Raw genomic sequence first — 14,909 nt, 5'->3', positions numbered from 1 at the left:
GATGCAGGATCTTGGTGATTACTTACAGAAAAGAACAGCCAACAATCATTGTCTGTTTTACAATTCAAATATCAAAGCTGAAATGAGTTCATCACTCCTTGGCAGAGGGCACAACATGCTTGAGAACTTAGCATCACTGAAACAAATGCAAGTTTGCACGTGCTTACCATCTGCAGAAAACTTGTCAACAGCTTGGCTCAGAGTGAGGAAGTTGCCTGTAGATTTAGACATCTGAAAGAGAAGACAAACGAAAGAAATTCTGACATGTTCAGGCTGTTCAGTCTGATAAATAGAAGGGGAATGACACAAATAAAACAACTGTTCCCTGCCTAATAGACTATGATGGTGCAAGTCCATGCATCATTGCTAACAAGAGAGATTGCTGTGGCTTGCTTGGGACTTAGCTCTCTACATTACCATGCAAAAGGCCCAAAGTCTGCCTCAGTTCAGTCTCTTGTCTTCCAAAAAGGGCTTCTGTCAACATAGCAAACACTGTTTGTAGAAAGGGTGTCTCCACACTGGTGGGACTCCTCCCCCTGACAGCATATGCTGTATCTACATATGGGGGCTATGCAAGCACAGGCTCTGTAGTGTAAACACAGCCTCAATCTACAATACAAACAGATGTGCCTGAAGCACATGCAGACACAATGAGCTATCTTGAATCTAGCTAGCTCTAACAGCAGCAGTGAACCCAGGGCAGCAGCACAGGCTAGCCTCCCAAATACATACCTCAGGACCTGGCTGGAGACAGACAGTGCTTGATACAGCCTGTATTACTATTATTATTCCAAAGTTAGCTCGAGTATTTCTACACATGCTGCAGTCACAATCCTGACAGAACTGTAGACACAACCTATGTCACATTGGTGTGTCTGACAGTCAAGCCCTTAGGCTAACGCACATTTAATTCATTTGTACTAACTACACTGTGTAAAACAAATTTCATCTGTATGAACTTCCTCCTTTCCCCCCGACTTCAAAATATAGTACTTTGTGGTACTATAATTAAGATTCCGACATCAGGAACATGCCCATAAAGGAGACGTAAGCAGATCTCTCAGGTATGCTTACAAAACATTAGCAGATGAGGTAAACAGATGATCTATGGAGGACCACTAAGTGGTCAGACACTAAGGTAGAAAACCTAGACAGATGAAATGGAAGGCAGGTAGGCTCCTGCTTTGGAAGATGGGTAATTAAGGCATTTAATGGAAGGAGGTAATCAGCATGCTAAATACTGCTCTCCTTAATCTTCTGGTAGACTTTTTGAAGCAGGCCCAGGAGCTTCTAGCCATCCTAAAAATCACAAGAATATCACAGATGAAAAACAACTGTACCTTCTCAGAATTCAGGAGGAGATGTCCATTTGCTCTCACAGCTACAGGCCATTTGTCTCTGCAGTTGAAGACACAAAATACAGAGTACACTTCTGTTTTAAAAAATGATTACTTTTTTCTTTGAAAAAGAACAAGAGTCTAGTAATCTCTTTTTGGAAGGCACATGGTTTTTTTAGTGAAACCTTCAAAAAAGGCATCTACTCGGGTATCTTTAGGATTAATGTTATCATTTTATCTTCAAAGAGCTACCGTAGGGTTGCTAATCCTTATTGCTGCTACAATCCAAAAAATGCACTACAGAACTTTTTAAAAAAATGGCACTCTGCTTACGATCACCTTCTCCTCTCCAATTACATTTTTAATTTAATTTAGTACCAGTGATAATTAGGGACAATAGCAATGGATAAAGCCAGTTGTTTCACCCACCCTGCTGACAATGGAAGCATATGAGTTGTAAGAATGCTTGGGAAAGGAAATTTGCCCCATTCTTGCTTTAATCTTGATCAGTAGGTCCTAAACTTTATTGGTTCACATATCACTTTCTTAAAGAATTGTTTAGAAGCCAATGAAGGGGACCTAAGCTCACATATCACAGCATGAGAGCCAGTGACTTTGATGATTTGCACACATACTTGTAACTATGCCCACTAACAAAAGCACATACTATCAGCCAAGTCCCAGATACAGATCAACCTGACAAAAGCCATTGACTAAGGTGCCAAAACTATGAACACTCTAGCCCCATTTCCATGCTCGCTTGACATAATTTTCAAACTTACCTTTGATCTGGCCACATGGCTACATGGTTATACAGGTAATATGATAGATGGTTTGGGACAAGATCTTTGCCAGAGACTCTTAGATCCACAGGGTACCAAAATTCAAATTCCTCCTTGAGCTTGTCTAACTTTTCCTTTGGAATCTGTGTCTTGGGAAATGGAGCAGTCTTGAAGAAGATGTAATCCCAGACTTCTTTGGACATCTGATGTGCTCTGCACAGGAACAGTGACAAATTAATAAAGTATTAAGACTACCAAAGAACACATACACTTTTATTTTTATCTTTAAAAATCAGCAGAGGTAGAAAAAGTACCCGAAGAGTTACTTGAGTGAAAGTGCAGCTGCTTTCACTTGGGGGTACTTGAGTATCAAGTAACTTTCTGGGTACTTTTTTCATCTCTGAAAATCAGGATGTTTATTTTAATTTTTAAAAAACCAGAATATGAGACCTACCTCCCTTGAATTTAAAAACTTGGCACTTTACTAATTCAAAGTGATTACAAGCAGTAACTAATTCTCACAACAGCCCCAATGAGCTAATTACTTATGCCCATTTTAAAGTGACAAAAATGAGACTCAGAGGGTACAGCTACATTAAAAATACTCACACCCTGTAGCAGCAAGTGTCAGAGTCCAAATCAGCTGACTTGGTCTCAGGCTACAGGACTCAAAAGACCAGTGTAGACATTCCCAGAGGCTGGAACTTGATCTCTGAAACCTGGTGCACAGATGGTCATCTAACTCAGGCTCTGAGACTCACTGCTGTGGGGGTTTTCTTGCAGTGCAGATGTACTCAGAGATGCCTTGCCTATGGTCACAGAGGACTACTGGTGTCAGATCAAGGCTCAGAACTCAGGATGTCCTGTCTCAGCCATGCCCCTCCCTACCTCCCAGTGCCCTTCAACTCCTGCAAAGTGAGAGGGATACAAACACTTTAATGACCTGGAAACTTGATTCTGTCTCTTCTTCCCTAACCTCTCCGGGCATCCTTTGTGTCCCAATTACTATTCTGAAAACCCAGAGCCAGAATCTGAGCAGTTTCTTTTCACAGAACCCTTACCAAATGAGCCAGACCCCAAAAGTGAAACCAACCCTTGGTATATCAAACACCCTTCAGATTCAAGTGAGAAGGAAAATAAAATCTAGAAGCCTTCCAAATAAATACTGGCTAATGCAGCATAGTAAAAATCCAAGCTGCCAAGACGACTGCCATCACTAGTGTGACTTCACTTGTGATCAAGACCAAGACCTGTGTCCCTGTTCACTCAAGACCCAGAAACAGCCATATTGAAGAGGACAAGTTGCACTTTGCTGAGGTTGTAAGAGGTTACAGAGCATATTTTTGGCAAGTAACACAGAAGTACTTGAAAGAGCCACAGTGTAATCAGTCAGTTTCCAAAATATCAGTTTCTATTTGAAAGCAGAAAGTGCTCACCAAAAAAAAAAAAAAAAAAAGGCTACTTTGCATACAGACCTCCTTTAGCAGGCCTTGGTGGAACTCACTTCTGTCCTTCCCCATTTCTCCAACACTACCAGTCTAAAAACTTTGCGAAACTGGGGCTCTGCCTTTATCTACGCTTCTATTTACATGTAATGGTCTAAGCACAGATCTGAAGAGTCAGTCTACATGTTGAGCCTTTGGAGGGAGTCAGAGCAGAAATATATATAGAAATACACCCATCTCTACCAAGCTGTCCCACTCACCTGATGCCCAGTGGAGAGTCTCCTTGTCCACACAAATTACCTCCTTGCAGAAAATGAGCAACTGTGTAAAAGGCCATGTAAACAGTGGAATCAGAGAGAGATTCTATCAGCCACTGTTCATCCCAAGGCAAACGAGTACCTACAAGGCCCAAAAAAGGATGCTCAGAACCAGACACAGGTCAGAATTTGTATTTGCAGGGTTTACAACTTATGATATGATTTTCAAAAGTGCCCTAGTGATCAGTAGCAAAAAATCCTACCAGCTTTCAGTTGGACTTGTGCTCTTAAGTCACTTCAGCACTTCTGAGAATCTCACTCAGGAAAATGCAGCAGTTGCAGCTGCAGTTTTTTGCTACTGATAATCTCGGCAGACAGAGGAAATCCTTTCAGGGGACCGTTCTTAGCTTTTCAAAGCAACAGCCAGCCAGCTTCTAATATTTAAATTGAAGCACATGTTCCTTTTATCGTTTGCTTTGCCTGTTCCATGAATAAAGACAAGTTGGTTCTGGATGAGAGACCTGAGAAGAAAACCCCCGGATGCTGCAGGTAATGGTACTGGTTCCTTCCATGCCATCTTTGAGCAAACAGGTCGTGCATGGAGATGGGGGTGCTTTATTGCTTTCTTTCCATAAAAACAATAAAACAGCTCCTTAGCAATTGAAGTCACAAGAAAGGTATCATTTTTGAGCTGCGTCTACACGTGCACACTACTTCGAAGTAGCAGCACCAACTTCGAAATAGCGCCCGTCGCGTCTACACGCATCGGGCGCTATTTCGAAGTTAACTTCGACGTTAGGCGGCGAGACGTCGAAGTCGCTAACCTCATGAGGAGATAGGAATAGCGCCCTACTTCGACGTTCAACGTCGAAGTAGGGACCGTGTAGACGATCCGCGTCCCGCAACGTCGAAATTGCTGGGTCCTCCATGGCGGCCATCAGCTGGGGGCTTGAGAGATGCTCTCTCTCCAGCCCCTGCGGGGCTCTATGGTCACCGTGGGCAGCAGCCCTTAGCCCAGGGCTTCTGGCTGCTTCTGCGGCAGCTGGGGATCTATGCTGCAGGCACAGGGTCTGCAACCAGTTGTCAGCTCTGTGGATCTTGTGTTGTTTAGTGCAACTGTGTCTGGGAGGGGCCCTTTAAGGGAGCGGCTGGCTGTTGAGTCCGCCCTGTGACCCTGTCTGCAGCTGTGCCTGGCATCCCTATTTCGATGTGTGCTACTTTGATGTGTAGACGTTCCCTCGCTGCGCCTATTTCGATGTTGGGCTGAGCAACGTCGAAGTTGAACATCGACGTTGCTGGCCCTGGAGGACGTGTAGACGTTATTCATCGAAATAGACTATTTCGATGTCGCAACATCGAAATAAGCTATTTCGATGTTGGCTGCACGTGTAGACGTAGCCTTGATGTCCTAGGTCAAATTCTCATGAGTTAATTCTATTCTATTTACTTAATATTCCACCCCCTCTGACACACACACTCAATTAGACAGTGTATTAGATTTAAAATGACCAGTTTGTCTAGACATTTTACATCTAATACAATATTTAACGGTAATTGGGGGGGGGGGGCGGGTTGGTGGCAGATATGGTCCTCTCCTGGAAGAAAGTAGACTGTCCTCTCCAGGTGAGAGTGGAGTAGCTGCCCTTAGTGGAAAAGTTCAAGTACTTAAGGGTCTCATTCAGAAGTGATGGAAAGTGAGACCATGAACTTGATCACAGGATTGGTTCAGCACTGGCAGTGATGCAGACACTGTACCAATCTGTGCTGGTGAAGCAGGAGCTGAGTTCTTGGACAAAGCTCTGGGTCTGTAGGTTGGCCTACATACCCATCCACACCTATGGTCATGAACTTTGGTTAATGACTGAAAGGACAAGATCGTGGGTACAAGTAGTAGAAATGAAGTTTTTCTGCAGCATGATCAGGCTTACTCTGAGGGGATCAACTATTTGCAAGCACCTTGGAGGAAAGCCGCTACTCTTCTGGATTGAGAAGACCAGTTGAGGTACTTTGGACACCTGGTAAGGATGCCCTCTAAGAAGTTTCCTTTGAAATTCTACCAGGTATGTCTCACTGGGAGTAGGCCCCGAAACCAACCTAGGACATGCTACAGGGATTATATCTCGTGACTGGCATGGGAACAATAAGGATTCCCAAGGAGGAGCTAGGGCCTGTTGCAGGAGAAAGGGAGGTCTGGTCCTCCCTAACCTCCATGCTACTGCTGTGACCCTCACCAGAAAAAGCATGAATGGATGAGGTTACTCTCCTCAAACAGCACATGAGAAAAAGCTATATGTTTTGCCTACCTAAGCCATATGTTCTTGAACAGGCATGCTCCTGCAGCCAGCCCAGAGTAGCCTCAAAATTCCTTCTGGTCTCGTCACAAAACCTATATGGAAAAGATTATTATTAATCCTTGGTCTCTCAGGGTTACGTTGTTAGCACACACCATGTCCCGTCCTACTTTATCCATTCTCCTTCCCATTACTTACGTCTCTAGATTCTTCAAGCAGTCAGATGCCTGCTTCTTCCAGTTTACTTCGCCATAGTCTAGGTACCTTAAGGTGAAGCAAAATAATTAAAATCAAGAAGTTCACACAAGGGCTCAGCAGAGGGACGAGTTACGTGATTTCACTTCACTCACCACTGGTCACAAAGAGCCACCACGCACTCATCCATGGACCTCGAGATAACTTGTTTTTCAGGTTCCATATAAATCATTGCTTCACCCTGAGATAAAACAGAAGAGGTACAGTTTATACCTTTAAAGGAGTTATAGTACAGAGGTATTATATCAAAACAGTTTAGCAATAATAAATCCCTAATTAATAATGCCAATTCAGACAGCAATTTACTGTGATGCCTTGGACATGCCTCAACCTCCTCCTGATTTGATATTTGAAACTATAAAACATTAAAAACTGTATCAAAGAGGACATGGAAGCTTATTTTATATAAGGCTGCAAAGTGAGAGAGACTCATTTAAAAGTTGCTACAGAAGAACAAAATCTTCATGTTTAAAACTAACGTCACAAAATCCTCAAGAGCTAGACAAAAATGGGGACTGGGAAAGAAGTGAGTGATTAGGTTTAACTCTGCATCCGTACCTTGCATCACAGAAATAAGATAAGAGCACCACACTACAAACTGAAAGGAATGATCCTGCACTAGAAAAGAGAAATAGACTAAATAACTGAAGCCTTTCCCATATTATCTCCATGATTCTGTGGGCAGTGACTAAGGCACAAGACATATCTTTTTTCTACTTGGTCCATCAAACACAACAAACTTCTCTTTATCTAAGAATAAGATGTTTTGTTTTGGCATCACTTTATATTCTATTGTTACTGCTCTGTCCAAAAAGCATCTACGACAATGCTTCTATGGAAACATACCAATATACTTTTAACTGTCCTGCTATGGGAAAGACAGAGGATTATTCTGGAAAACAGCATATAAACTATCACATACATTGCCCACCATCTTCTTCTGTATAAGCTTCTTGACATTCTGGACTTTCTGCCCCTTGTACTCATCCACCAACATTACCTGTAATGGAGAGACCATTGCAGAAGTTAGGTTTTTAAAAAATACTAAGTTTTAAGCAAAAACTACGAGCTCTGAGCTACGAGAGAAAATAAAAACTGGAATTGTGATGTACCTTAAAAATGAGATGCTAAAAATTCACCTTAAAAAAAAAAGATGTCCTTTAACTCCCACACATATACTTATACATTTTACTTATTCACATTCAGAGGCCTTGCTGGACATGAACACCATCAGCACAAAAGAAACTGATCTTTGAATTCCGAATAGTTTAGATGGATCCATGCTTAAGGCATTGTAACAGAACCCACTGAACCTGAAATGGGAAAGAACCACCCTTCTGTCATTTTCTATCAGCCTCCTCAAGTCAGCATTTGGAATGATTTGGTCTGTTTCCTGCGAAAGGTGCATCCAGTAGCCATCCTGAGGGCCTTATCTTGAGATAAGGCATCTCCAACCTCCCAGCTGTCATTCTACAGTATCCCTTCAGCACATACACAGGCTCACTGAATGGGAAGCGTCTTAAAATGTGGGCCATGAAAAGACCCCAATGAACCCAACTCCCCTCACCTAAAATATCCATATACAGGTTTAACCACTCTAGTTCAGAACCCTCGGGACCTGACTGCTACTCAGCTAGAGAATTTCCTGAACTATGAGAGGTCAATATTGTATAGCAGTGTTAACAACACTTCCACTGCTTACTGGGCTCTTACAAGATGTTTAGGCGTAAATTAGAGCTAAATAACAGCCCAGAACACTGAGAGGCAGGACTGGTGGCCATAAACTTTATGGGACTGCAGGAAACTTGGCCACACTCATAATAGTGGACATCCAACTAACTAAAATCATGATGGACCAGAGAGCACCAGACTAGACGTTCAACCTGTACCGTCACAGGATTTATTAATCCATCTGCCCTCTTACAAAGACTTCTTAACTTCAGTATAAAAACTGTTACAGTACACTTAGGAAAACCTAGATACTTACCCCCTCATAAAATCCTTTCAGGTACACTCTCTCTTTAGCCTCTGTAAGTTTCTCTTTGTCATTCTGGCTCTGGATTTTCAACTGGTCACAGACCAATGGAGCAGAAAGGCTGCCGTAGCCTGGGATTTCAATGATGGGCACCTGGGAGTAGCAAGGTATTGTCAGGATTTGTTTCAAATTGTGTGAATGCAATACAAGTCTTGCAGTGAATTCTCTTGAATTTCGCAGCCTTCAGTGGAAATTGTACACTGAAGAAAATGCGGAGCTAAGTGCATTTTTCTTCCATGCTCAAAATCCAGCAACCAACATGGGAACTGAAACCAGAGATTTGGAGGGGAGGAAGAAAGGCAAATATCTAAAAATTATGTGAAAATTCATGAGCCTTATACTTGTAAGATTTGCACAGACTTCTTCCAGAAGATCTAGGGAGCATCCACACATGTAAGGTGCTCTTCCGGAAGAAACCACCACTTCTTCCAGATCCCTAACACTGCTTTTGTTAGGGGAATAACACTTTCTTCCAGAAGATTCTTCCAGAAGAAAGCACACGTGAACTCTCATAACTCTTCTTCCAGAAGAAGCGGTCCACCATGGCAGCTCCCTGCCAGAGCCAGGAGACAATCTAGCAAGCTCCTGGAGGCGCTATGGTGCCCGCTTCCAGTGGCAATTAATGCTGCAAGGACCTAGAAAGGAGAAGGAAGCAGGGGCTGTGAGGCTGGCAGCACATGCTGGACTGCAACACCCAGCCTACCGTGACCCCAGACTCAACGGCCAGCAACCAGCCCCCCGGTGTCCCCCAGGGCAGCCTGGAGGGGGAAGGGCCCCGTAAGAAGAGAGCCCCTGCCTTGACAGAGCCACAGCTGCGAGACCTCTTCGCACTCTGGTGTGAGGAAGATGTCCTGAGGGACATGTCAGGGCACCGGTGAAACGCCTCCACCTGCACCCAACTGGCCACAGCCCTGGCCGCCCGTGGCCATCCTGCACAGACCGCAGACCAGGTCCGGTGCAAGATCAAGGAACTGTGCTAGGGATATGCACAGGCCAGGGACAGCAGACGTCACTCATGGGCCGGCTCAGCCAGGTGTTCCTCTTACAGGGAGCTGCAGGATATCCTGGAGGGTGATGACACCTCGCCAACATGCCACTTTGTGGACATGGCAGCCACAGACCCCCCTGCCGCATGGAAGTGGGAGGACAGCAGCTTTTCCGAAGAGGCCGAGGAGGAGGGCGAGACCACCAGCCAGCCCCAGGGACCCTCAGACAACTCCACCCCAAGGGAGCCCTGGTGATAGCCCTGGCCTCAGGGCCGAGCACCTGGGTCATGTCCAGCTGGACATCCCCGGACATATACGAGGTCACGCCAGGTAAGCACGCAGCACAGGGCATTCCCCAGTGGGGGCACCCCACCGCCACCACTCCTGATGCCCCACACTAGAGTGCACCCTGGGGCCACAGGCAAGCTGCAGTGTACCCTGCACATACACAACCTGGGAGCCCCTGCACACACAGGTCCGAGCAGGGGGGAACCCAGGGTGCACAGCCATGCCCAGCCTACCTGTGCCCAACTGCACCCCTCTCACCCAGTGACCCATTCCTGGGCAGGGCCCTTCACAGGTGGCAGCATCCCTAAGGGGAGGGGTTGCCCAGGCCACTGTGCCAGGGCCTGCGGTATAAGGGCCTCCTGGCTCCGGCCCAGGGGGAGGTGCCCGGGGGCCAGGGGACTGCCACAAGGGGCTTGGCTGGAGCCCTAATCCCCCCATCTCCCCCCCACCCCCTTGTCTTATAACAGCTCCAACCCGGGGACAGGAGAGGCACCGGAGCAGCCTGGGGCCAGCTGGCAGTGTACAGACCAGAGGTGCTGGCAGTCCCCCAGGCAGGGCACGACCCACGTGCACAGCCACAGCCCAGGAGATGTAAAGGGTCCGCTGGCGGAGGAGGCAGCAGCATATACAGCCACCCTCCGGCACCAAAATGATGTGGCGAAGAGGCTCCAGGACACAGGTGGGGAGGTGGAAGGGATGCTCCTCCAGGTGTGCAGGGCCTTTGTGGCACTCTTCACTGCCCCCCTGCCATTCCCCTATCCCCCCGACTCCCCAAGGCCCGAGCCACCCCTGCCCCAAGGCCCTCGCTGCACTCCTTCCCTGGGGTCTTCCCACAGTAGCCCTTCGAGACCTGGGGGCCTCTCTGCTGGCCACGGTAGGCCCTGTGGTGGGTCCCCTGCCCTAGGAACCATCCCCCCACACTGAGGACATGCCACTGGCTGCTCATCACCACCTCTCCGTGCTCCCCACCCCAACAGGGTTCATGCACCCAGAGCTGGAGAGGCAGCCGTGGGTGCCAGGGTTCACAGCCCTCCACCCCATCCCCCTCAAGTATGGGGCCCTCCCCTCCCCTTCCATACTCAGTTATCATGCCTCTGCTGCCCAGACGCCCCACCCTTGTAGATAGTTGACCCCACTCCCTTGCATTATGTTGAAGTACTTTTATATTGTTTATATATACACGTTACTTGAGTTAGATATTTACAACACAGTTTTGTTTGGCATCCCTGGTCATTGTGAGGTGGAGGGGGACCTGTGTTGGGGGCCTGGCTCAGGGGTTTCCATGGGTAAAGACCTCCCTGAGAGCCTCTCGGATGAGGACCCTGTGCCAGTGGAGCTGCCAGCTAGAGGCCAAAGGTGGCTGCACATACTCCTGTGGCGGTGGAACCAGCCCGCCCTGGTGCTGTGTCCACTCACACGCCTCAATGAGATTGTGGTGAGTGCAGCAGGTGGCCGCGAGCTTTGAGAAATTCTCCACTTCCACAGCAAGGCATGTGAAGAGGCCTCTGAACTGTGCCTTTAGGCACCTGAAGGCACATTCCACTGTGTTGCAGACACGTCTGAGTCAGGCGTCAAAGAGCTCCTGTGATGGGGTCAGCTGCCCTGTGTAGTGGCGCTGTAGCCATGGCTGCAGGGGGTACGCCGCATCAGCTACCAGGCATAATGGGATGGCGACATAGCTAATGACGAGGTCCCGTTGGGCAATGTATGTGCCCACCTCCATCCAGTGGCACAGTGAGGAGTTCTGAAAGATGTGGGCACCGTGTGCCCAGCCGGGCCAGTCAACGTAGCCATCGGTCAACCTGCCCCAAGCATCCACCACCACCTGGAGCATGATCGAATGGTACCCATGGCAGTTGACATATTGGTTGGCGTGGCAGGCCAGGGCCCTGATGGGGATGTGGGTGCCATCCAATGCCCCGAAGCACTGGGAGAAGCCGTGTTCCATAAAGCCCACCACAGCTGCATCGAGGTCCCTGAGACACACGAGCCACCACACAAGCATGTCGTTGATAGCCCTCACGACCTGTAGGGGACAGAGAGCATGCACGCTTGTGGGTGTGCCCAGGGATACCCCGGGCGGGTCCCCTGCCACCCTTTCCCTCCTCCCTCTCTATGCCCCCCCCAGCAGGGTGCCCCTGCAGAAGCAGACTTGTGTATGGGTGGGGTATCGAGGTCCCATGGTGGGCCCCCTGCCCCCATCTGAGTGTTCCTCCCACCAGGTCCCCTGGGTCCCCTTGGCCCAACACCCTCCCTCCCCGCTTCTCAAGCCAGGCCGGGGCCCAGCACGTGGCTTACCTCCAGTACAACAGCCCCGACAATGGACTTGTTCACCCCAAACTGCTGCCCCACGGAGCAGTAGCTATCCAGATAGTGATGTCCAGGCGCTTCTCCAATGGGAGGGCTGGTCGCATCCCTGTATCCTGGTGGCAAAGCAGGGGGGCCAGCCAGGCACAGATCTCACTGAATGTACCCTTCACCATGTGCAGGTTCCGCTGCCACCGTTCGTCGTCCCACTGTGTCATGACCACCCGGTCCCACCAGTTGCTGCTGGTGGCGTGGGACAAGATGTGGGAACGGGCTGTCGGAGACCCAGCAGGGCCAGGGGTGAATCAGAGCACCCAGTGCTCATGCTGCGTTTGTGCAGCAGGCTGAGGAGGGCGGCCAGGAGGCTCCCCAGCACCCTTGTCCGGGCGAGCCTGTGCTGCTGAAGGACCTGGGGGTCCACGGCCAGCACACGGGCTACTGCAAGAGCAGCAGGATGGTGAGCTATGCTGGGAGCAGCACAACGGGCCTCAGCAGCTAGTGCAGGGAGGGGCTATTGAGGGGGGGTCCCTTTAACAGGCTGCATGCCCAGTGGCTCAGAAGTGCTCTCCAGCCTGGTGACCCTCTCTGAGGCATTTCCTGCCCTGTTCTTCCAGAAGAGTGTGCACACATGTGTGGACGTGATCTTCTGGAAGACCAGACAGCTCTTTCAGATGCCACTTGGTGTGTAGATGCTCTCTTCCGGAAGATCTGACACATGTAGACACAGCCAGCAAGTGATAATATAGAGAAAACACCTATGAAAAGCAGCTGTCAGACTTAAAGCAGTCTTTGCATTCCTGCTCTTTTACATGTTGCCTGCTGCTTCCCAGAATCTTTCTCTAATCACATATGGTGGGACTGTACAAAAATTCAATTCAATGCCACTAAGCTCATGAGGAATTTCTGGCATTCCCCAGAGTGACCCCTCACTGCACATCTGCAAGCAATAAACCCAGTTTTCCCCTGTGCATGAGACAGACAAGGAGCAGTAAGCAGCTAACAGAAGATAGTAGGAGCAATGAAGAAAATCTGAAATGTATTTAGCTGTAACCTACACTCAAAATAATATACATGGTTGAATCACCATAATTCCATTAGCACTAACAGAATTAGCAAAGCTAAAGCACATTGCATGGAACAGATAATATACTCTATTAAATGATGGTTATCTCAAAACATTTTTAACCCACAACAGACTCAATCTCTAAACTGCAGCTTCAAAGTAGCACTTGCTACACAAATAGTATTGTGTAAAAAAATTCAACATAATGGAGCTTAGCTCCTTCAAGGCCACAGTCTAACAACTGACGTTTCACAGCTATGATGGAAAGTTCTCCTGAAGTTTCTGAAAGATATGCAAGCTCAAGATCCACAAAGTCATGAATATTTGAGACATACACTTGGCTACACTCACCGGTTCAAAAGGCAGGACCATTTCATCTTTAATTCCATATTTCACTCGTAGTGCCTACAGAAGATGTTTAAAAAATATTCCATAAAACAGGGGTTTAACTTATGATTTTTCATAGTGTGTAATTTCATTAAAGAAAAAACAAAGAGTGTCAACATAATGGCCATAGTGAGTCAAACCAAATGTTCATCTAGAGCAGTATCCTATCTTCCCCCAGTGGTCAATGACAAGTGCCTCAGAGGAAACGAATAAAACAGGTAATCATCAAGTGATCCATCCCCTGTCACGTATTTCCAGCTTCTGACAGACAGAGGCTGCAGACATCTTTCCTGCCCATCCTGGCTAATAGCCATTGATGGAGCTGTCCTCCAGAAATTTATCTAGTTCTTTTTTGAACCCTGTTAAAGTCCTGGTCTTCACAACATCCTCTGACAAGGAATTCCACAGATTGACAGTGCACAGCATGAAATAGTACTTGCTTATATTTGTTTTAAACCTGCTACCTATTAATTTTATTGTGACCCCTAGTTCTTGTAAATAACTTTTCCTTATTCACTTTCACAGTGTCCTTCTGAATGAACTATGTTTTATGTTACACGATATGTTCTCAACCTTATTTGCCCACCGCTACTTGGGACTTAAGTAATCTGGGATCAATTCCCCAATTTTGCCATCAACTTCCAGGCAGTCTCAGTCAAATCATTCATCCCTACATGGCTCAATTTCCTCAGTTATAAAATGGGGAGAATACTACTTCAGTACCACACAAGAGTGTTGTGAGGATAACTACATTACCATTTGTTAGGTGCTCAGGTACCACACTATTTACAAAACATGCATGCCTAGACTTTTGGCTCTTCAGAGCAGGGATCAGTCTCACTCATTTTTGAAACAAACAGCACACTTTTGGTACCATAAAAATCAAATGGCTGCAACATGGCTCATGTGCAAGAAGCACAGTAGTCTCAGCCTAGTGACCAATGGCCAAGCGACGATACCAGAGAAATCACCCTCCAGCCTGGTCACTGATTTCCACATCAAGAGTCTTGTCAAGCCCAACTATTTAATAATAAAAGCGATGAGATTCTGGCACAAAATTATTTCCAAAGTCTGCAAGAAAATGGATGCTGAAAAACAGATTCTACAATATTGTTTATGAGTGGATTCCAAATTATAGTCTGCAACACTGTAAATTTAGTCTGCACATAAATTTAGAGGCTATTTATAGATGTTTCATAAATTTAAAAAAATATCATCTCCATTTTATTTATTAATGTAACTTATTTTTGTGACTCTGAACATGCATAAAGAACTATGAGCATGACAGAGCTGAATGAGAGGCTGACCTGTTTTTTCTTCAAATCTCTCAAGGCTGCAATGTCATCAGGAGCATCAGATGGGACACTTGTGACTACTCCCGTGCCTTCCAAAAATGAAGCAGGTAACAAAAATCAATTAATATACATTATGAAACATAGGATATAATAAACTGGCTTGTGCAAGAAGACAATGTTG

The 14,909-nt window shown here is 46.8% G+C and overlaps 1 protein-coding gene across 1 annotated transcript in view; it reads right to left on the bottom strand.

Annotated features, from left to right (window-relative positions):
• The window catches only part of LARS1 (leucyl-tRNA synthetase 1), a 57,403-nt gene that overhangs the window by 17,364 nt on the left and 25,130 nt on the right, over positions 1 to 14,909 (bottom strand). Inside the window, exons 12-22 of the mRNA XM_075009489.1 lie at positions 14,741 to 14,817; positions 13,398 to 13,451; positions 8,355 to 8,495; positions 7,290 to 7,367; positions 6,463 to 6,548; positions 6,311 to 6,376; positions 6,125 to 6,207; positions 3,825 to 3,963; positions 2,120 to 2,332; positions 1,341 to 1,398; positions 168 to 231 (exon numbers count right to left, since the gene is read on the bottom strand). Coding sequence (XP_074865590.1) covers positions 168 to 231; positions 1,341 to 1,398; positions 2,120 to 2,332; positions 3,825 to 3,963; positions 6,125 to 6,207; positions 6,311 to 6,376; positions 6,463 to 6,548; positions 7,290 to 7,367; positions 8,355 to 8,495; positions 13,398 to 13,451; positions 14,741 to 14,817 — 1,059 coding nt within the window. The remainder of the gene's footprint in view (positions 1 to 167; positions 232 to 1,340; positions 1,399 to 2,119; positions 2,333 to 3,824; positions 3,964 to 6,124; positions 6,208 to 6,310; positions 6,377 to 6,462; positions 6,549 to 7,289; positions 7,368 to 8,354; positions 8,496 to 13,397; positions 13,452 to 14,740; positions 14,818 to 14,909) is intronic.

The sequence above is a fragment of the Carettochelys insculpta genome, chromosome 15, assembly GCF_033958435.1.
Source record: "Carettochelys insculpta isolate YL-2023 chromosome 15, ASM3395843v1, whole genome shotgun sequence".
Taxonomy (NCBI): domain Eukaryota; kingdom Metazoa; phylum Chordata; order Testudines; family Carettochelyidae; genus Carettochelys; species Carettochelys insculpta.
This window is presented reverse-complemented; position numbering and strand designations above follow the sequence as displayed.